Source organism: Pteropus alecto, unplaced genomic scaffold (assembly GCF_000325575.1).
Source record: "Pteropus alecto unplaced genomic scaffold, ASM32557v1 scaffold117, whole genome shotgun sequence".
Classification (NCBI taxonomy): domain Eukaryota; kingdom Metazoa; phylum Chordata; class Mammalia; order Chiroptera; family Pteropodidae; genus Pteropus; species Pteropus alecto.
Window position 1 is genome coordinate 971,090 of NW_006440642.1, and position 21,410 is coordinate 992,499.

At 37.7% G+C, this 21,410-nt stretch overlaps 1 protein-coding gene and 1 pseudogene across 1 annotated transcript in view; both read left to right on the top strand.

Annotated features, from left to right (window-relative positions):
* Positions 1–21,410, top strand: part of DNAH6 (dynein axonemal heavy chain 6) — a 233,739-nt gene that overhangs the window by 194,736 nt on the left and 17,593 nt on the right. Inside the window, exons 66-70 of the mRNA XM_025050893.1 lie at positions 1,002–1,090; positions 1,916–2,062; positions 3,527–3,665; positions 9,635–9,754; positions 10,305–10,426. Of these exons, the coding sequence (XP_024906661.1) occupies positions 1,002–1,090; positions 1,916–2,062; positions 3,527–3,665; positions 9,635–9,754; positions 10,305–10,426 (617 nt within the window). The remainder of the gene's footprint in view (positions 1–1,001; positions 1,091–1,915; positions 2,063–3,526; positions 3,666–9,634; positions 9,755–10,304; positions 10,427–21,410) is intronic.
* Positions 14,490–14,608, top strand: LOC112484539 (annotated as a pseudogene).

Here is a 21,410-nt window from a genome sequence, read left to right on the forward strand (position 1 = left end):
GAATAGGAAACAGCAAACAGCTTTGCTAGCCATCTGTCTGCTTTGACTTAATACCTTGGCTTAATACAATGTTTGATAGAACATTAATGACCAGAAAACATGGTCAATAATGGTCACATCTCTAAAAAAGAAGAAAAAAACATAGCAATTCAATTCCCAATGTGTACCTTGGATTTTTTTAAGTAAAAATAAGAATCTCTGCTAACTTTTCACTTAGCAATTCTGTAAAAGGTGGACTATGGAATAATAAATTTTAAGTTCCATGCCAATTCTGTAACATTTCCTGTTACAGTTTTTCAAAATTGAAATAATGAGGTATAGGCTATGTTTTCTGTACTGATGTGGCACTTATTAAATACTTTTGTACCATGGGGGAAAAAAAAATTCATCCTTGGATGATGCCTATGTCTTCCTGTGATGGGAATGATGATTTTCCCAACATTGCTTTGGCCTTTTGAACCTAGAATAGAGCTAATTCTTTCTTAGGTTCTCTGTCCACAGCTCAGAAAGTAAGTATATTGACTTAACTTCTTGATGTTACATTCCCTTGGTTCCCTTTGCAACTTCTCTGCAGAAGAAAGAAACCCCTTTCTTCTCCATAGGGCTTTCTGACAATATTCATGCAATTTAAGTTAACTTGAATAATTAAAAAAAAACTTCATGAGCATAAATGCACTGCCAGTAACTGTCCTCTTTTTCAACTGAAAGTTTTCCCCATTTCAGAGAGAAGGCCCTTAACATCTCCATCAAGTGTTGAGAATTAACATGCCTCTAATTTCTTTACTCAAATGTACCAGCATCTAGACTGCCAGACTCTCCTGCACAAAGAGTTTTTTGTAAAGATTCCCCACCTCCATTTTACAGCATACTTAAAATAGATAAACTAGTCTATAAACAGAGCTTACAGCAATTTTTGCTACCCTATAATAATTACTTCTTATAGAAAATTATTAAGACTTAAGCATTTTCTTTTTCTATTGTTTTGTCTTTGTTTTAAACAGATGTTGTTATCCAGGACAGTTTTCGACTTTTTTTAAGTTCCATGCCTAGTAATACATTTCCTGTTACAGTTCTTCAAAATTCTGTCAAGGTAATGTATGCACATGATTGGAACAATGTGGAGCGATTGGCCTCAGAGTGTTCACCCAAGAGATCCAAGGAGCTCAGGCCCCATGCAGGACCTTGTCAATGTCGGTGCAACCCAGGTGGAGAGATGAGGGTATCTCTTCATCTGATAGTGAGCAGGGAAACAGTTTCCCAAGGCACTGCCCATCCTTACATGCCCTAGTCCTGATACATTCAACTCTTACCCTCTTACTCTCTACCGAAAATGTCAAGGTTGCAGAGTGTTGAGAACAGAATCTCTTCCAAAGTTAAGGGAATGTTTCAGCATTTGAGAGACAGGAAGACCTACAGGCTGCTGAATTTCAGTGCCAGAAGTTTCCAGTATGTGAGAAGCCTTTGCATATGTTCACCCAGGGATGATCAATCACAAGGAAAGCCTCTTCCCCTGCCCCCTGCCTTGTCCTACCCCATGGCATCAGGGCAAAGTGTGAATGATGCCCCATGATGAGATCCAAGAGATCCAAAGAGCTCAGGCCCCATGCAGAAGAAGATCCACTGCAGAAGACTTGAACATACTTTCTGGCACATGTTTAGAAAAATAGACACCAGATGGAAGTATCTGAGGTTCTTGTGCAGGTGGTTTACCCACTATAGGTCTGACCCTACCAGGCCCTGCTCTCCCAGGACTGAGGCTGAGCAAGACACAGAGCAGGCACCAACATGCCGGGAATGTCCCATGGGCATTGGTTATCTACATTTTCTCAATGGCTTCAGTTTATATGTGTTATTCAGAAATAATGAAAATCTATAAAGTCACCCTTTCTGCCACGTATGTTCCATCTAAATCCAGGTAACCAATGAGCCTCCAAAAGGCTTACGTGCGAATATCAGACGAGCATTTACTGAAATGATGCCTTCATTTTTTGAAGAAAATATCCTTGGAAGAAAATGGAGACGAATGATATTTGGCATTTGTTTCTTCCATGCAATAATTCAGGTACACCCAGTTCTGCTTTTTAATAGAAACAAGAAAGTCTGTTTTGTTAAAATTTTAAAAAGTAAGAATTAGATGAAAGCTTACAAATAGCATTGTGAAACACTGAGGGCCTCATTCTGTGTCTGAACCCATGTAGTTTTAACTCAGTTGCTGATCTCTGTGCTCCACTGGCCTCAGTATCTCACAGCCTCGCCTTCCTGCTCTATTCTGATCCGGCTACAAAACACCATCACCTGGATGAATGCAGTAGGTCAAACTCAGAAGCTCAAAACTGATCTCAGCTATGCCTTATTCCCCAAAATCTGCTTCTCCTCCAGAACCTACTTCTGAAATCATGGCCCCTTCTGTCAGTCACCTAAAACCAAAATTTCAGGATTATTTTTTTCTTCCCTCTTTACACATATATATCATGTCAGACATCAAGTCCTCATTTTTCCTGCAGTAATTTCACTCTCACCTATTCCTTTTTGAGAGGGTGTACCACCCTTCACAGCTGTGACTGGAGCCCCAATTCTTCTGAAAGATGACCTTCAACTCAGCACTACTTTCACTTCCCTCTGTTCAAACCTCACTGCTGCAATCTGGTATCCATCCTGAGGCCTTGTACTTGAATTCTGACTCTTCAACTACCTATCTTTAGATGACATCTTGATTAGACTGGTTGCCTGGTTTTCAAATGTGTGTAGTCTATGTAGAAGAAACAAAGATTAAAGATGCAAGATATGGGATAAGTAAACAGGGTCCAACAGGAGATCCAAGAGGTTGAGATTAGGGGCTCTGAGTGTAAGGTCCTTTTTTTAATAAAAGCAACTGAAATGAAGACATGGTTTAAGATCTAGAGAAACTCTGAGATCAAGAAGAGAGAACACAGTTTAGAATTAAGAAATTAAGATGGGATAAAGAGAAAACAAAAGAAGGAAAGATTTCATTATAGGAAGTCATGAAACAAGGATATGCTTCCGTGTACCAGTTTTCTTTCTAAACGTGACTATAGAGAAGTCAATATGTAGCCAGAACAGCATGGCATGACTGAAGAGCCTGAGTGATGAGCAGTCTCCTTAGAACAGTAGGGGATAGCTCTCTCCACCAGAAGGATGATTAGTGTTAGTATTTTTATAACATAAGACTCTAGGTGAGTTTTGGGGGGTTTTTTTTACCTATTTTGATGGGGAAACATTTTATTTTACTAGGAAAAACAAATGTTCTTTGACAGGTTTATCACATTTCCAGTAATATCAAATTTTCTTTTAGAAATATTGGAGAGGGGCCAGTACTAGATGAAGAGATGCTCCTTGTTTAATGGGAGCGAATGTGAAAACCTAGCTGTAGTTGAACTGTGTGGCTTTAACTGATTTTACAGAATGAGGCTGCCTAACCTCTATAAAAACCTTTTCATTTTCAATATTTTATACAAAACTAATTTTAACAAATTTTATTTAAGAAGGTTTTCATTTTCCATTCCAGGAGAGAAAAAAGTTTGGCCCTCTTGGTTGGAATATCTGCTATGAATTTAATGACAGTGACAGGGAATGCGCTTTACTGAACCTCAACCTTTACTGTCAAGAAGGAAAGATTCCCTGGGATGCGCTGATTTATATAACTGGTCAGTATGCGCACAAGGCGAGGGCATCCGGCTATGTGCCACACACAGCTATTGGTTTATACTCACCTGGCCCATACAAAGATGATGTCCTCTCCAATGTTTAATGATGGTGGTCATGACTTCTGATATTCCCTTTGTGAAGATAAGACCATGATCAGAATATCATAAGAATACTTACACATAGAAAAATGGGGTAGATGTTTCCCCCAAATAATAATAGCAAAAACTTATATAGCTCTCACTACATACTGACAATTATTTTAAGCACTTCCCATGAATTAGCAGATTTAATTTTCACAACAAACCTGTAAGATGAGGACTATTATATGTCTATTTTACACATAAGAAAACTGAAGCATACTGTTTACAAGTGGCAGAGCCAAGATTTAAACCCGGGCATTCTAGCCTCCAGAGTTTGTGCTCTTAAATTCAAAAGAATATGAACATTAACTGTAGAGAACTGTTGAGTCAGATGTAGTTGTGAAAAAAGGAGAAATATTTCAGGAATTAAAATTTCTAACAAATAGCATAACCACATGGGATCTTACGGCCAAAATTCGATCCGGTTTGGACCATGTAGGTCCAAATACTGAAGAGATTTACACTGGGAAGTGGAGAAAATAGAGAGCTCTGGAAGAGGACAGAAAGGGAACGGGTGGTTCTCGTTGGCAAATAAGGGAGATGTGGAACAGCAGAGAAGTGTGAGGTGATCTAGAGCCTTGAAAGGCAAATGAAACCTTGGAACATGTTTGAGCAGAGGATAATAAAATAACAGTGCAAATGGATGAGAACTGATCCTCAGGGTGGACCAAGAAAGGTGAGAGGGTGGGCATGGATTTGGAAGACTATGTTATACTTCTGCCCCCAGCCACTCCAGTGCAGCCAAGATTACTTAACAAAATGGTACTATGGGCAGACTTGTTCTCTGGCACCTTCTACTCACCCTGAATTTTCCACTTCCTAGTTTTTCTCTCCCTTCCTCCACTCCTAGAATGCTTGAATTTTCAGATTACCTCAATTTCTAATGCCGTGGAAGTGACTATGTTTTTAAAAGAGTAGAAAGGAACAAGATGAAGATATATCCACTCTCACTACTTCTATATTCAACATTGTCTTGGAGGTTCTAGCCAGGGAAATTAGACAAGGAAAAGAAATAAAATCACCCAGATTAAAATGGTAGAAATAAAGCTGTCTTTATATGCAGATGACATGATCTTGTGTATAGAAAATTCTAAGAAAGTCTAAATTCACGCACACACACACACACACACACACACACACACACAAAGCGGAAGTAACAAATGAGTTCAGCAAGGTATGGGATATAAGATCTATACATAAAAATCAACTGCATTTCTATACACTAGCAATGAATAATTGGAAAATATTTTTTTTAATTTCCATTCACAATAACATCAAAAAGAATAAAATACTTAACATCAAAAAGAATAAAATTTAACAAAAGTGCAGACTCATGCATTGAAAGCTGAAAAGCTTTGCTGAAAAATCTTAAAGATGATCTGAATAAATGGCACGCTCATGAATTGAGAGACATAATATTATTAAAATGGCAATATTCCCCAGACTCATCTTTATATTTAACACAATCTCATCTGGCAATTTTGCAGAAATTGGCAAGCTGATAATAAAATTTGTATGGAAATGCAAAAGGCTCCAAGTAGCGAAAACAATCTTGAAAAAAAAAATGTAAAAGAGTTACTTTTCCCAATTTCAAAACTTCTGCAAAGCTACAATAATCAAGATAGTGTAGTACTGACATGAGAATACACATGTAAATCAATGGAACAGAACTGATAATCCAGAAGTAAACTCTTTATATTTATGGTCAACTGATTTTCAACAAATGTTCCAGAACAATTATCCACAATGATGGAGAAGATAGTCTTTTAACAACTGATTCTGAGACAATTAGCTATCCATCTGCAAGAGAATGAATTTGAGTCCTTACACAAAAATTAATTCAAAATGAGCGATATACCTAATTGTAAGAGCTAAAACTGTAAAACTCTTAGAAGAAAGCATAGAAGTAAATCTTTGTAAACTTGGATTAGGCAATGACTTCTTAAATGATGCAAAAAGCACAAGCAATAAAAGAAAAAATAATAAAATGGACTATCAACATTAAAAACTTTTGCATTTCAACAAATATCAAGGAAATGAAAAAGGAAAGCCACAGACTGAGAGAAAATATTTGCAAATCATATATCTGATAAAGCAGTTGTATACAAAATATGTAAAGAATTCTTACAACTCAATAGTAAGAAGAAAAACGACGTAATAAAAAAACAATGAGTAAAGGTTTCAAATACACATTTCACCAAAGAAATATAAATGCCCAATAATCATATGAAAAACTTCACAGTCATTAGGAAAATGAAAATTAAAACAACTTCACACCCACTAGGATGGCTATAATAAAAAAGACAGATAGTAACAAGTGTTGGTGATGACACAGAGAAATTGGAATTTCCATACATTGCTGGTAGCAATGCAAAGTGATGCCACAGCTTTGGAAATTTTTTTTTCTCCTCTTTAATTCCTCCCTCCCACTTTCATCCCTGACCTACAGATGTTGCCATCTCCCCTTAAGAACTGGACCTCTGAAGGCGGGGCATCTCCTCCCACATGCTCACAGAGTGCACTTGGGCCCTGGCACACCTGGGGCCTGGCGCACCCAGGGCCTGGCGCACCGGGGGTATGGTCCATGGCTCCACCTGGGTGCAAACCCAGGACCTTCTGCGTGTAAACAGATGTGCTAACCACTACACTATGGAGCCAACCTCTAGAAATTTTTTTAAATAGACTTACCATGTGACCCAGAAATTCCACTCAATGTATTATTCAGGAAAAATGAAAACATGTATGCACAAAAAAACTTGTAAACAATGTTCACGACAGCATTATTCATAATAACCAAGAAGTAGAAACAACCTGAATGCCTATCAACTGGTGAATACATGAATAAAATGTGGTATATCCATACAATAAGATATTATTCAGCCATAAAAAGGAATAAAGTACTGAGACATGCTACGACATGGATAAACCTCAAAAACTTTATGCTAAGTAAAAGAAGCCAGATGCAAAATACCATGTTGTATGATTCCATTAATATAAAATTTCTGGAAAACCAAGTCTACACACAGACAGTAGTAGTGGCTGCATGGGGCAGATGTAGAAATGAGCACAAGATCTCTTTTGGGAACTGATAATGTTTAAAATTAGATTTTTGTGATGGTTGCACAACTTCGCATATTTACTAAAAGCTAGTGAACTATACATTTTAATTATATATTAATCCATATATTATACATTTTAATTCATATATAATTTTATGTGAATGTTATGATTTTTAAATTATAGCTCATTAAGGATGCTTTTTAAAAGATAGGTGTAAAAAGGCAATGCTAATTAATATTTGCTAATGATGGAATTTTAGGCAGTCACTTATGGATTAATCCAGAAAATACTGATTAGTACTACTATGATGATAGTTGCTACAAATACACAGATAACATAGTTCTTGCTTACCAAAAACTCATGGGGCAGAGAGTGGAGATAATGAATAAATTGTAATATGTTATGATAATTACTAAAATAGAAATGTATGCACAATGCTGTGGGAATTCAGAAGGACCAACTCACACTGTCTAGAGGAATATGGGTAAGTTCCCATGGGATGCAACAATTGAGCTGGGTGCTGAACAGTGAGATGGGCTCACCAGGAGAGGAGGCTGGAGAGCACACTGGGCAAAGAGAAAAGTGATGCTTAAAGCCCCTAATGTTGAGGGTGGCATGACTAGTTATCGTGAGTAGTTCAGTAGGGCTTAACTATAGTATGAAGAGGGGATGTGTAATAGAGAGGAGCTTTATCTTCCACAAAACTAAAACAATAAGCTGAGAACACATCCTGAAAGACCTGTGTGTATTGTTAATAAGTTTTGGCTCTTCCTTATAAGCAGTGGTTGGCAATTATAGTCTTTTAGGCTGGCAAGAGGTACAAAATTTATAAAGCTATAATAAATGCAAGATGAAGGATTGAACAAGAGGATATTAGCAATATGGGCTCGGGGGGGGAGGGGAGACCAGACGGGAGAGAATAAACAGAAATATTGAGGAGGTTTTAATATGGGAAGTTATTTAGAATTAAGGTTTTGTGTAGGCTAAGCCCATGAGACAGATCTGAGCTGAAAGTGGGCAAGGACAAAGTCAAACCCAAGGCTTATCCAGTTTGTAGCGGACCATCCCCAAGCCAGCCCATGGGAACAGGAAAGGAATAGAAGGGGAAACTACCACAACGGGATCTGTGGTGCTGGTGCCAGGACAGGTGGTGGGCCTGGGTGGACACCCCCTTCCCAAGACCCCTCTCCTGGGAAGACCAACCCAGACGACTCCTTCCTAAAAGTGAGACTAAAAGTGAGTCATCTGCCCTGAATCAAAATGGTAGAGCTCCTTGTGATCCAAGGAGTGATCCAAGAAAAGAGTAAAGCTAAATCTTAGTGGAGAAGCACAAAGTCTGCTGATTTGTAAGGAAAATGTTTCTGCACTCTTCTCAAAATGCAGATATTTTAGTTTGAAACTTTTAGTTTGGAACTCTTTTTAGAATATTATACTTTGCGGTAACTCTTTCCTCTCATCACTGACTGACTATTGGAGTGTGAGTTTCCCCAGCCATCTTCCTTTCTCAGACACCATCATGTAATTGGAGAAATCTGAGCTTGATATTTCCATCTAGCTCCAAGGATCCAAGAGTAGCTTCAAGTTAGGCCAAGACTAAATGGACTGACAACAAAGATTTAACCCAATTTTGTGTTCCAAGACTTCCCAGAAGGTGACCGAAGAATATTCCCAGGAAAGTACATCAGCATCTCTTCTTCATTCCCTCTTAGAATTACTAATAGAGGGCCTCAGCTGCTTGACCATCATCCCTGGTACCTACTTCCCCTCCCTTTTCCCTGAATGGCTGATCCAAGACTGACCAGAGGTGCTTCAACAGGAGAGGGAAGATAAGTGTCCCTACAGGGGGTGCAGTAAGGACATTGCTATCTTAGAAGAGATAAATTATTGAAATTCCAAAGACCGAAATAACTTTCCCTTAACCAATTATGTCAGCTTGAAAAAGAATGAAAAAACTTTCTTCCTGACATAATGGAAGAGATGAAGATGAGAATGAATTAACAGTTAAAAGATTCAGAAATTGACAATGTCAGTATCATCAGTAAATTCCTTCTAGGAACACTACAGTATTGAATAGTGAATTGTAGCAATGGATCTGGAATTTTTCCAAAGAATTATATCAGCAGTAGATAGCATTCCAATGCAGAATGCATATCACTCTTGTAATTTTGGGATGACAGTGGAGCATGCTGAAAGTAGCACTCTGTGGAAAGATAGGATACCAATAAGTTTAATTCCCCATAACATAATTTCTGTGAGGCAAGTTGTCACTTTTACCTTGAATCTATCTTTCCTCTCTAGCTTAATATCAATAATGTATAAGATATGTATGGAGTTTAGACACCTTGTTGTAAATGTTTTCACTTCATTTTAATCATTCCTCCTCCCACCAAAAGCAATGTTTCATGAAAAGTATGTATGTTTTAGAACACTGCAGTCAATAAGAAGAGACTCAAAATCAATATTTCGAAGCAAAAAAAAAAAAAAACAGGAAGAAAGAAGAAATATGTAAACAAAGCTCAATGGCTTTAGTTTCAGTTATTTGGAAAAATCAAACTAATTAGCATAGAGTACATATACTAGATTTGTTTCTGCTTTTTTAAAAACTTGATTTTTATTCTCTTTTGGGGAGGTAATAGAAGGAAACTCTATTTTGCCACTTCTACTTTCAGTACCAAATAAATGTGTATATAAATAAACCTATTAGAATTGGGACATGTATATCAATAAAAAATAAACAATATGTTTTAAAATGCAAAACTCCTTTTCAGGTGAAATTACGTATGGTGGTAGAGTTACAGACACCTGGGATCAAAGATGTCTTCGTACTATCTTAAAAAGATTTTTTTCTCCGGAAACATTAGAAGAGAATTACAAATATTCTGAATCAGGTGAATGACTTTTCAACATTATAGAGAAGACCTTTTCTAAGAGTTGTTGACAGCATCTGTCAGTTTTCCATCCAAGGGTTCTCTGTGTCCAGTCCTCACCACCCAGTCCCCATGTCCACTCTATCCCCATGCTTGCCCACATTCAAAACTGGTTTGGTTGTAACAGCACAAAGGTATTTATTGTGCACTAACCACTTTGAATTATTTCTTTTCTAAAATGGGTTGTGTCTTGTCTAAATATGTTTTCAAAGTTATATAAATTCGGGCCCCTTAATAGGGCATGCCTTTCAGCAACACATTCCTGGAGTCTAGAATACTTAAAATGTTCTGGAGGAGACAATCTGAAAGGTTAGGACACTAATCAGATGCTTAAAGCCTCAAGAAAAGGTAAAGAGCTAAACAGAACATGGGGGCTTGGGGAAAACAGTCCTTGTCTCCATGTGAGGCAGTTGATTATAGGCACCATTGAACCAGGCAGGGAAGTACCAAATTTGACGGTACAAAGCTAGTCTATCTAAGACATATTTGCCTTCTGCGTTTTCAATAACAGGCATCTATTTTGCACCCTTGGCTGACAGCCTACAAGAATTTAAAGACTACATTGAGAACCTGCCTTTAATAGATGACCCAGAAATATTTGGAATGCATGAAAATGCCAACCTAGTTTTCCAGGTATGTGGCCTTCAACTTAAAATACATATTCATACTGTGTGTATAAACTTGAAACATCAATAATCACCTCACTAGCTCTGTAAATTATAATATCTTTAAATAATTAATTAAATAAATGTTTTGTCTTAACTTTAGCATTTGCTTCCAATTTAGCCTGTTCCCTCTGGATCCTTCACAGAATCCTAAAATCATCATGCATTTTCCTGTCACTGGCCACTCCCTTCCGCCTCTCAGCCTTCTGCCTAGTCCACAGACTACCTGTTAATCTACCATAACATGGGGATTTGGATGATAATCTAAACAGTCCTTTCTCTTTTGCCCGTCTCCCACCGTGCTGGGCATATTTGTATCATATTACACGAAGATTTATGGATCCATAGATGATTGCGTTATAAGAATACAGTAACAAATATCCAAGGCAGATAAATTAAAATACTTTTCTTTTAAAGCATAGTTCATCAAGATCAAAATACCACACCACAGCAGTAGGCCCAAAAAAGCAAACTGCACATTTTATTCCTCTAAGACCTCTCGATGCCGCATCATTACCTTAAGGTAGTTCAAGCTCCTCAGCATGACACTCATGGTTCCCCCATGACCTGGCCACTGCATACCCTTCCAGTTTCATCATACATCATGGTCAGGTCATGGTCATGGTCAAGCATCTGTAGGTAAACCAAAGCTATGAAATGAGGTATGTCCCTGAGAGCCCTGGAATGTTCTAAAGGTTGAAGACTAGGTTGGCCTCACAAGGTTAAAAGGAATCATCTTTCCTTTTTTTAACTGTCTTTCTTTTTAACTTAAATTTGCCCCTACAGTATTAGAGGATGAGGTTTGCCTAGATATTAAGGAAACTGCACAAAACAACAGTGGAACTTCCAGAAAGAACACCAAAAGGATAATGCTCTGATACCTCATGTCCTCTTCTCCATTAAAATCGCTTTGCTCTTCAGTTAGGACTTAGAATAATCTATCTTATTAGTAGGTGGGGTGTGGAGGGTGAGAGAAGGGAGTGGGGAGTGTGGATTGATAAGACTCGCCGCACCTTAAAAAGTGCAGTACTGTTGATAAGAGTAACACTCTTAGTAGTGTGTACCTGGGAGTTTAATTTTTTGTGTTTCCCATTGATCAGAATGACTGAAAATGAAACTACAAGTATGTAGTGAGCCCCAGTATGTTTTACAGTCTAGCCTCCCTTCCTCTATTTTTCTGGTATAATACATGCCCTAACCCCACCTCTTTCTAGGGGATAAAGGCCTCTTCTTCATTCCATGAAAGTTGGGTAAGACTTCCAAACACCCCTTACCCTCACAGAGGTAGGCATATGACTCAGGCCTGGCCAAAGGCAGCACCTCATCACCTTGCCATTTGAATTGGTCCAAGAAGCAGGCACATAGCCTATGCTAGGTGAATGGGAATCCTTTCCTGAGGTAGTATATATATATGCTGGGATTGGAGAAAGCCTCTCTCTTTTCTTTTAGAATAATTGACTAAGATACTGTATATCTTCAGCATTCTGTGGCCTTATCCCTGACACCAAAGCCCCTTTTCTCTACCACATGGAAGGTCATCTGCCATAAGAAAAAAAAATAAGAGAAATAACCAGTGGGCACAGGAGAGAAAGCATTAGATCTGTTCATGCCTGAAACTCACTTGACATGTGTTTTCTTCCCAGCTGTGTGAGCCAACAGATTCCTTTTCTTTGCTTTAGCTGGTTTAGATTAGACAATTCTGCCTCTTGCTATCAATAGTCTTAACACAAAAAATATATATATTCCTCCCACAGTCCCACAATCTATACTTATATACATGCTTACTAGAAACTAGTAAAGAAAATTGGACCTTGTGCACATTAGTTGAAGATACAAACAAGAAATTTGCCTTCCAAGAAAATAACAAGCATAAGTCAAGAGCCATCTGCATTTGGCTCTGAGCAAATATAAACTTAATGTCTGTTTTCTTATTAGAAGATGGATAAATAGAAAATTTTTTAAAAAACAACAATAAAAGCTAAGTAAATAGGGGGAGAAAATATACTGACAGATGGGATGTAGAAAACACCACCCAGAAGACACAGACTCACCCTCTGCAAATCATCTATTGCAGAAACCAGAAAATCAAAGAATATGTTTTGGGATAGGGTATAAGACCTAGCCTGTGTAAAAGAGAAAGTCAGAATTTGAAAACAGGTTGATATGTATATACAAAGGATGCCATGAGATGTGTAAGAATGAAATATTTCAAGGAAACCAAAAATACCATAGCATAATTAAAAACTGCTTTGGAGTCTTAAAACCAGAACTAATCTATAGATTATTATACATGTGATGTAGGGGTGAAAAAGCTTAATAAGCTTTCCAGAATGGTGATTAAAATGTCCAAAAATAGAAAATGATGAGAAATGACAATAGTGCAAGGAAATTCAAAACGATAAGAAACAGAAGCAATAATTTTTTGCTGTATTGAAAAGAAAAAAAAACTGAAACTATGTCTGGACATATTTTAGCTTTGAACTACAATAATAAGAAAAAAGGTAATGTTAGCATCTAGCTCACCCCACCTCCCACCTCTCTTTCCCCAAAAAGTAGAAATGAACTACTATGTATGGATGGACTCAGTTGTGCAGCAGTTAGAAAATTACTCAAATCCCAGTGGTTTTAATCCAACAATTATGTTGGCAGGTTGACAGAGGGGCTCTGCTCCACATGATCACTCAGGGACCCAGTCTAACAGAGGCACTATTATAATGTAGCTTCATTAACTAGAACAAATGTCCCCTTCATTCACTGCAGCATAGAGAGAGACTAAAGAATTATGAATAAGCTTTTTACTGGACATCACTTTAGCTCATATTTCATTGTGCAGAATAATCATGTGGCCCACCCATCTGCAAGGGTGAAGAAAACATAATCTTTACTATGCCCTAAAGGAGAGATGAACTGGGAATGGGAGCTCGCTACAAGTCTCTAATTCTGTTACTATCATAGGAAGTAACACCAGGCTGGCTGCACTAAATGTTTCAAGACTCTTCCATTCAATTAAGAAATCAAGAATTAAAGTGGAAAAGTTATAATAGCAAATGATTGGCACTGAGCATAGGAACCAAACTATTTAACTATAGCAATAAGTAAATAACTTCACATATGTGTTTAAGACCTAATGAATATGTCAAAAGTAATGTTTGAAAGAATGTCTATCATGTAAAATTTTAACAATCGAGATCTAAAATCCTAGGTCTGAACTTCTTTCTCAAGTAAGTGGATGATGAGTACTGTGACTGGAGTTTCAAAGCCAAGGACTAGAGATTGAAGAGGGATAGGTTTGGAAGGCCTTAGATAATACTCTGGAACATCCCATCACCCATTCTGGATACATTATTGCACATAGGCATCTAAGCATAAAACACCAAAAGAATTACCCTCAGAAGACCTGAGCAAAAGCTATACAAAGGAAACCTCTAAGAGGAACTAACAAATAGACACAATAAAGATACCATGTTTCTGAATATAAGAAAAATCTAGAAAAATTGACAATATTTAACTAACCTTAGAATAAGAATTTCTAAGTATAAAAAGCAATAAAAAATAAATCACAATAGAAAGAGCCAATAGATGTGACTATATCAAAAAAAGGTCAGAAGAAAATTAAAAGACAATTGACAATGCAAAACATTTTTGAAACAAAAAAGAAAAAAAAATAATTTAACTATTTGAACATGGGACATTTCAAGGACAGACCATATGGTAATCCACAAATTAAGTCTCAATAGGTATAAAAAGATAGATATACGACCTATCCTTGACAACCACAATTGGATAAAGTTAGAAATCAATAAAACCATAGTAATCAAAACAGTGTGGCATAAAGACAGACATATAGACCAATGGAATAGAATAAAGAGTCATCCATAAATAAACGCTCACATTTATGGTCAAATAATTTTTGACAAGTGTGACAAGACCATTCAAGAAAGAAAGGATAGTCTTTTCAACAAATGGTGCTGGGAAAATTGCAAAAGAATGAGGTTGTACCCTAACCTAATGCCATACACAAAAATTAACATGTCCATGGCCATGCCACCCTGAACGTGCCGGATCTCGTCTGATCTCGGAAGCTAAGCAGGGTTGAGCCTGGTTAGTACTTGGATGGGAGACCACATAGGAATGCCAGGTGCTGTAGGCAATTAAAAAAAAAAAATTAACACAAAATGGATTGAAGATCTAAATCTAAGACCTAAAACTCTTAGAAAAAATGTAAGACAAAAGCTTCATGACATTGGATTTGACAATGATCTCTTGGGTACAAAACAAAAGGCACAGGTAACAAAGTAAAAATAGACAAATTGGATTTCATGAAAATTTTAAATTTTTGTGCATTAAAAGACACAACAGAGAAAAATGGCAACCCACAGCATGGGGAGAAAATATTTGCAAATTATGTACCTGATAAGAGATTAATATCCAGAATGTATAAAGAACTCTTAAAATTCAACAACAACAACAAAAATTGAAAACTGGGCAAAGACTTGAATAGACAGTTCTCCAAAAAAGATATACAAGTGGCCAATAAGAATGTGAAAAGGTGCTCAACATCACTAATCACTAGAGAAATAAAAATCAAAACTATAATGAAAAAGCACATCACACCCACAAGAGTGGCTACTATCAAAATAACACAAATCAACAAATGTTGGCAAGGATGTGGAAAAATTGGAACATTAGTTTACTGTTAGGGGGAATGTAAACAGTATAGCGATTCCTCAAAAAATTAAAAATTGAATTACCATATGATCCAGCAATTCTGGGTATATATCTAAAAGATCTAAAAGCCAGGACACATACAGATACTTGTACACCCACATTCATAGCAGTATTCTTTACAATAACTAAAATGTGGAAGCTACACAAGTGTCTATCAACAGATGAATAAATAAACAAAATATGGTTATGTATATTGTAGAATGTTATTCAGCCTTAAAAAGGGAGGAATTCTGTAATGTGCTACAGTGTGAATGAACCAATGAGGACATAATGCTAACTGAAATAAGCCAGTCACAAAAAGACACATACTGTATAATTCCACTTATATGAAGTATTTAGAGTAGTCAAAATCATAGAAACGGAAAGTAGAATTATGATTGCCAGAGGCTAGAGAGAAGAGAGAATGAGGAGTTAATATATAATGGATATAGAGTTTCAGTTTTAAGTGAAAAAGTTATGGAGATGGATGGTGGTAATGGATGAATAACATAATGTATTTAATACCACTGAATATTAAACTATACACTTAAAAAAGGTTAAGATGGCAAATTTTATGTGTGTTTTACCACAAGAAAAAAAATAGAAAAAGTTAATGATCCTTACTATAGAATTATCTCCTATAATCAATAATAAAAAACACTAAAAATAAAAATGTGCAAAATACATGAATTATATAAAGACATAATATAGATGGCCAATGAACATACTTTTAAATATTTATACTAATCCTCAAAGAAGTACAAAGCAATGAGAAACTACTTTTTGAAAATTATTTTTTATGTTTCAATTACAGTTGACATACAATATTACATTAGTTTCGGGTGTACAACATAGTGGCTAGACATTCATATAACTTACAAGATGATGCACCTGATAAGTCTAATACTCACCTGACACCTTACATGGTTAGTATAATATTATTGATTATATTTCTTATGCTCTACTTTACATCCCCGTGACTATTTTGTAACTACCAATTTGTGCTGCTCAATCCCTTCCCCATTTTCCCCCATTCCTCCCAACTCCCTCCCTCATCCGCAACCAAAAAATGTTCTCTGTAACTATGAGTTTGTTTCTGCTTTGTTTGTTCTTTTACTATGTTTTTTAGATTCCACATATAAGTGAAATTATATGATATTTGTCTTTCTCCGTCTAACTTATTTCACTTAGCACAATACTCTCTAAGTCCATCCATATTGTTGCAGATGGCAAGATTTCATTCTTTTTATGGCTAAGTAGTATCCATTGTATATATGTACCACTTCTTTATCCATTCATCTGCTGAAAGACACTTACTTAGTTGCTTCTGTATCTTGGCTATTGTAAATAATGCTGCAATAAACATATGGATGTATTTTTGAATTAGTGTTTTGAGTTTCTTTGGATAGATACCCAGAAGTGAAAATGCTGGGTCCTTCTTCGTCTCTTGCTATAGCATTTGTTGGAAAGGGGGAAGGAAGAGAGGTAGTTAAGAGTAAAACTTTGGGTGACAAAGGGAGATCTGACTTTGGGTGGTAAACACAAAATACCATATACAGATGATATATTGTTGAATTGTACACTTGAAACCTATATAATTTTATTAAGCAATGTCACCTCAATAAATTTAATTTAAAAAGAAGGCAAAAAGTCTTTTTAATTAAAAAATAATAGTAAAGCCTATTTTGTCTGATATAAATATGGCTACTCTCCCTTCATTTGTTTCCATTTTCATGAAATATCTTTTTCCATCCCTTTACTTTCAATTTGTGTGTCTTTTGATCTGAAGTGAGTCTCTTGTAGGCAGCATATGTAAGGGTCTTTTTTTTTTATCCATTCGGCCACCCTATGTTTTGATTGGCACATTTAATCTTTTTTTATTTGAAGCAATCGTTGATATGCAGTTATTTCCATTTTATTATTTAAATTTTTGGTACATATTTTCTTCTTAAAGAAAGAAGAAAATTTTTTATCTTTTAATTATTTTTTTTTATCTTTTTATCTTTTTTTCTTCCTCTTCTTAAAGAAATCCCATTAACTTTTCTTGTAATACAGGCTTGTTGATGAACTCCTTTAGCTTTTTCTTGTATGGGAAGCTCTTTATCTGTCCTTCTATTCTAAGTGATAGCTTTGCTGAGTAGAGTAATCTTGGTTGTAGGTCCTTGCTTTTCATCACTTTGAATATTTTGTGCCAATCCCTTCTGGCCTGCAAAGTTTCTGTGGAGAAATCAACTGACCGCCTTATGGGAGCTCCCTTGTAGGTAGCTAATTACTTCTACTGCTTTTAAAATTCTTTTGTCTTTAGCCTTTGGTATTTTAATTATGTTGTGTCTTGGTGTGGACCTCTTTGGGTTCATCTTGTTTGGGACTCTCAGCTTCCTGGGCTAGTATGTCTATTTTCTTCACCACAGGGAAATTTTTCAGCATTATTTCTTGAAATAGGTTTTCAATTCCTTGCTCTCTCTCGTCTCCTTCTGGTATCCCTAAGATGTAAATGTTGTTACACTTGCTGCTGTCCCAGAGGCCCCTTAAACTCTTTTTTTTTTTTTTTTGGATTTTTTTTTCTCATTGCTGTTCTGATGGGGTGTTTTCTGCTACCTTATCTTCTAAGTCGCTGATTCGATCCTCTGCTTCATGTACTCTACTGGTGATTCCCTCTAATATATTCTTCATTTCAGTTATTCAGTATTCTTCAGTTGTGACTGGTTCTTTTTTATGTTTTCTATATCCATTTTTGTGTTTTCTATCACTAAGATCATATGTTTTCTAACACTGAGATCATTGAGCACCCTTATAAGCAGTGTTTTGAGCTCTATATCTGTTAGATTGTTTGTTTCTGTTTCGTTTAGTTGTTTTTCTGGAGCTTTGTTCTGTTCTGGACATGTTTTGTCCATTTTGGACATGTTTCTTTGTCTCCTCATTTTGGCTGCCTCTCTGTGTTTATTTCTATGTATTGGGTAGATCTGCTATGTCTCCCAGACTTAGTAGAGTTGCCTTATGTAATAAGTGTCCTGTGGGGCCCAGTAGTGCAGTATTTCTGGTCTCTTGAGCAGGGTGCTCCACGTGTGTCCCATGCGTTGTTGTATGTGCCTCCCTGTTGTAGTTGAGCCTTGGTTGCTGTTGGCACATCAGTGGGAGGAATTGACCTTCCGTCCGATTGGTTGTGAGGACTGGCTGTGAGTATAGTAGAGGAGCTATTGTACAGGGGCTGACCCTACAGAGCAAGATTCACTTTAGCAGAGTGCTGGTGCCTGCCAAGACTGTCATTTGTGGATGTGGTGCTCTTGTGTGGTCTGAAACTGGCCACCAGGTGTATTGGTTCTGGGCCTCTTAAAACTCTTGTGTAGGCCAAGATCAGCTGCTGCCTATGCTAATGTATTATTGTATGCCAACTATAACCAAAAAAAAAAAAAAACTCATTGAATTGTACAATGTAAATATGAGCAACTACTTGTCTATTATACTTCAATAAAGCTGGGACAGGGGAGATTTAAAAAAAAAAGATACAGAACATGCAGAGGCCAGGTGCTGCTTATTTTGGATTTGTGAACCTTTGAGAGATTTTAGGAAGGTCCATAGCATGAGTCAAGACAGGTCATTTGTATGGAAAAGTCACTAGAAGCAACTTGCTTGGACCTGCAAGTTGGTTGGGATAGGGTCTCAGGGAATCACCAGAGTGAAGCAAACGGTGTTAGCCAGGTTGGTACTCAGATATTGCACCCATCTGCGTGTGCAGGCTTGGTATGAGGAGGGCTCAACAGAGGAATAATGGCTTCTGCTAACTCTTCTGTCTTGAGAGAAACCGGCCCCTCCAGCCCTTTCCCTGAAGCCAGATAATTCAGTTCCTCCCCATTTGTCTCTGGTGCCTTTCAAGCTGCTTCCCCAGTGCTGGAGTTAAGAGCAAGTGAGTCCATCTGTGAGTAAGTTCATGAGCATGCCCTTTAAAAGGAACACCTGGAACTCCAGCCATCCTCAGTCTCACTCAACCACAATCTCTGCTGGTTTTCACAGTCACAATTTTTGGGGACTTTTCTTCCTGGCACTGGAACTCTGGCTGGGGAGCCAGATATGGGGCTGGAACCCCTCACTGCTCAGGCATGGGAGGGTGGACCTCCGCAGCTGAGATATCCCTCCCAGTTTTCAACTGCCACATGGTGTGTGGGACCAACCCATTCCTCATCTCCACCCCTGCTACCAGTCTTCTATGGCTTCCACTGTTATTTGTTTCTTTTTGTTTAGTTGTTTTTCTGGAGCTTTGTTCTGTTCTGGACATGTTTTGTCCATTTTGGACATGTTTCTTTGTCTCCTCATTTTGGCTGCCTCTCTGTGTTTATTTCTATGTATTGGGTAGATCTACTATGTCTCCCGGACTTAGTAGAGTAGCCTTATGTAATAAGTGTCCTGTGGGGCCCAGTAGTGCAGTATTTCTGGTGTCTTGAGCAGGGTGCTCCACATGAGTCCCATGTGTGGGTTGTATGTGCCTCCCTGTTGTAGTTGAGCCTTAGTCACTGTTGGCACATCAGTGGGAGGAATTGACCTTCAGTCTGATTGGTTGTGAGGACTGGCTGTGAGTATAGTAGAGGAGCTATATTGTACAGGGGCTGACCCTACAGAGCGAGATTCACTTTAGCAGGGTGCTAGTGCCTGCCGAGACTGTCATTTGGGTATGTCATTTGTGGATGTGGTTGATTGGTGCTCTTGTATTGGTTCCGGGCCTCATGAAACTCTTGTGTAGGCCAAGATCAGCTGCTGCCTATGCTAATATATTATTGTATGCCAACTATAGCTGGAAAAAAAAAAACTCATTGAATTGTACGATGTAAATATGAGCAACTATTTGTCTATTATATAGACAAATAAAGCTGGGACAGGGGGGATTTTTAAAAAAAAAAAAAAGAGAGATACAGGGCATGCAGAGCCAGGTGTTGCTTGTTTTGGATTTGTGAACTTTTGAGAGATTTTAGGAAGGTCCACAGCATGAGTCAAGACAGGTCATTTGAATGGAAAAGTCACTGGAAGCAACTTGCTTGGACCTGCAAGTTGGATGGGATAGGGTCTCAAAGAATCACCAGAGTGAAGCAAACGGTATTAGCCAGTTGGTACTCAGATATTGCACCCATCTGCATGTGCAGGCTTGGTATGAGGAGGGCTCAACAGAGGAATAATGGCTTCTGCTAACTCTTCTGTCTGAGAGAAACCTGCCCCTCCAGCCCTTTCCCTGAAGCCAGATAATTCAGTTCCTCCCCATTTGTCTCTGGTGCCTTTCAAGCTGCTTCCCCAGTGCTGGAGTTAAGAGCAAGTGAGTCCATCTGTGAGTAAGTTCATGAGCATGCCCTTTAAAAGGAACACCTGGAACTCCAGCCATCCTCAGTCTCACTCAACCACAGTCTCTGCTAGTTTTCACAGTCAGAATTTTTGGGGACTTTTCTTCCTGGCACAGAACTCTGGCTGGGGAGCCAGGTATGGGGCTGGAACTCCTCACTGCTCAGGCATGGGAGGGTGGACCTCAGCAGCTGAGATATTCCTCCCAGTTTTCAACTGCCACATGTGGGTGTGTGGGACCAACCCATTCCTCATCTTCACCCCTGCTACCAGTCTTCTATGGCTTCCACTGTTATCCTTCATTATAGAACTTTTGTTCAGCTAGACTTTGGGTGATTCTCAATGATGGTTGATTTCTGTTTTGGTTGTAATTTTGAAGTGGTCATGGGAAGAGGCGAGCATAGCATCTACCTATGCCACCATCATGACTGAAAACCAGAAACTACTTTTTACCTATTAAACTTTAAAAAACTTTTTAAGAAATGATATCAATTCTTGCAAAGATAGAGAAAGACAGGTCCTCTGATACACTATTGTTGGGAGTGTAAATTGATACAGGGTTTTTAGAAATCATTGCAGTAATACACCAGTTAAAAATACTCCTTTGATAACATATACATTTTTTAATTAAGTTTATTGGGGTAACATTGGTTAATACAATTATATAATTTTCACATATACATTATCATTTGTCATCTGAATATTCTATTGTGTGTTTACCACCCAAAGTCCAGTTTCCTTCAGCTACCGCATATTTGATCCCCTTTACCCACTTCACCCTCCCCCTAAAACCTATATTTGACCCCCTTTACCCCGTCAACCTCCCCTCCCCTCACCCACCCCACCAGTAACCACTACTCTACAGTCCTCTGGTAACCACTAGCCTATAGTCCATGTCCATGAGTCTCTGTTTGTTTGTCTCT